The sequence below is a fragment of the Sphaeroforma arctica genome (genome assembly GCF_001186125.1).
Source record: "Sphaeroforma arctica JP610 unplaced genomic scaffold supercont1.5506, whole genome shotgun sequence".
Taxonomy (NCBI): Eukaryota; class Ichthyosporea; order Ichthyophonida; genus Sphaeroforma; species Sphaeroforma arctica.
In genome coordinates this window covers 1-1946 of record NW_014035052.1, presented here as the reverse complement: position 1 = coordinate 1946, position 1946 = coordinate 1, and the positions used below count along the sequence as shown (strand labels likewise).

Genomic DNA, 1946 nt, shown 5'->3' with positions numbered 1-1946 from the left:
ACACACACACACACACACACACACACACACACACACACACACACACACACACACACACACACCACCACCACCACACACACACACACACACACACACACACACACACACACACCATACCCGATAATATGTCACTGTCGTCTGTGTACAACCCGACCCCCACAGCTGCCTGGAGAAGGCCGCGCGGTCGTACTGTGGGGAGATGTATTTGGCGGGGATGATCACTTCAATAGTCTCGCCTATATTCTTAGACAGGTCCGGAATTAGGTCCCCGGGTGAGTACGTCCACGTGGGCAGGTGTGGACTGGTCCCAGCTGCCTTGCGCACACTTTTCTTCTTACGTGCGACACGCTGCGAGCAAAGGAATGAATGGATGGATGGATGCATGCATGAATGGATGGATGCATGGATGGATGCATGGATGGACGGATGGATGCATGGATGGATGCATGGATGGATGGATGCATGGATGCATGGATGATTGGATGAGCAATGAAGTGAGTGAGTGAGTGAGTTTGTATGAGTGTGTATTTGCATTTATGTGTGTATACGTATATACCTGTGCGTGAGTGTTATATATATATATATATATATGTGTGTGTGTGTGTGTGCTTGTGTCTTATGTGTATGCGTGTGTGTGTGTGTATTTGTGTCTACGTATATACCTGTGCTTGTGCGATAAGTGTATGTGTGTGTATATTTGTGCCTTGTGTGTATGCGTGTATGTGTCAGTATGGATGCGTGCATGTATATTGCCCGTCTGTAGTTCTGTGTTAACATGGGAGCACAAGAGTCTATACGTTCAAAATGTTGTCATGTACACACGACACGCCCATAGAAGCAGATACAGCAAACAAACGTATGGACACCTACCAGTCACAGTGGAACAATGTTTGCGGACCTGTTTTCGGACTGTATGAGCAAAAATAGTTACCCGTAGTCCGAGCCTTGTGCCAGTTACGGGACAAGACGAGCTGCGCTTCTGAGAAAGCATCAATAGATACATACTGTAAAACATTATATATATTGTAAGACAGACATGATATCTGTAGTAAATCATATATGATATATAGTAAATCATAACTGATGTATATATCTCCATATATACGTGGAGACTCAGATGCATGCATGCGCACTGCCATTTCAGGTGCCAATCGCATACCCTCGCACTATCAGTCTTGGCTTTCTTGGCAGGCGGCTGTGCATCTGTGCTGGCGCCTACTGCACCATCTTTTGCCGTTTCTTTTGCGGGTTTTTCTGCCGTTTTGACCTCGGCGGTCGTTTTACTCTCAGACGCCTTCCCCCGAGCGTGGTCAGTTGAAGTACCACTTGCGGTTGCCGTTTGAGCTGGTTTCTCAGTCACTCCCGTAGTCGCAACTCCCGCGGCAGAGCCAGTTTCAGGGGCAGATGCCTTTGTGGTCTCAGCTGTGGCTGTAGTTGCCGTTGCCGTTGCGGAGGTCGTATGTGATTCCACCGTATCGGTCAACGGGCGCTTCTCCAAAGCCATCGTGTGACGAGGTAGCGAATGGGACGTACTAATACAGCACTACGCTTGAAGTGACTGTTGGCAGGTGGGAGTGGGTTTACGAATATTGAATACAGGATGTTGTTGTGTTTGGCCCAGGCAGTGATTGTTGACGATGACGCGACTATCATTGTATATACACGTAGTATCCAGGTACATGGATATGCTGGCAGCCAAGTATGTGAGTAAGTGACTGAGTATATGCAGATACAATGATACCACAATAAACAATGATAGACCAGAAACATTAATAATTAGCCAGCGTAAACAAAAACGCAAACTAGGTAATGATAAAAACACACTGGAGGGACATGATGAGGGTGACTTTAACGTATTCTTCCTCAACGTCGACCATTACGCTTATATCAGTATCTATATAGAAATATATAGATATCTATATTTCTATAAACCTATATCAATATAT

At 45.9% G+C, this 1946-nt stretch overlaps 1 protein-coding gene across 1 annotated transcript; it reads right to left on the bottom strand.

Moving 5' to 3' along the window:
- Positions 1-1159: 1159 nt before the first annotated feature.
- SARC_15036 (hypothetical protein) lies at positions 1160-1524 on the bottom strand (the record flags this gene model as incomplete). The annotated part of the gene is made up of 1 exon (XM_014290834.1): positions 1160-1524. A coding segment is annotated over exon 1 (345 nt), but the record flags the coding sequence as incomplete, so codon positions are not given.
- Between the last annotated feature and the right edge of the window lie 422 nt (positions 1525-1946).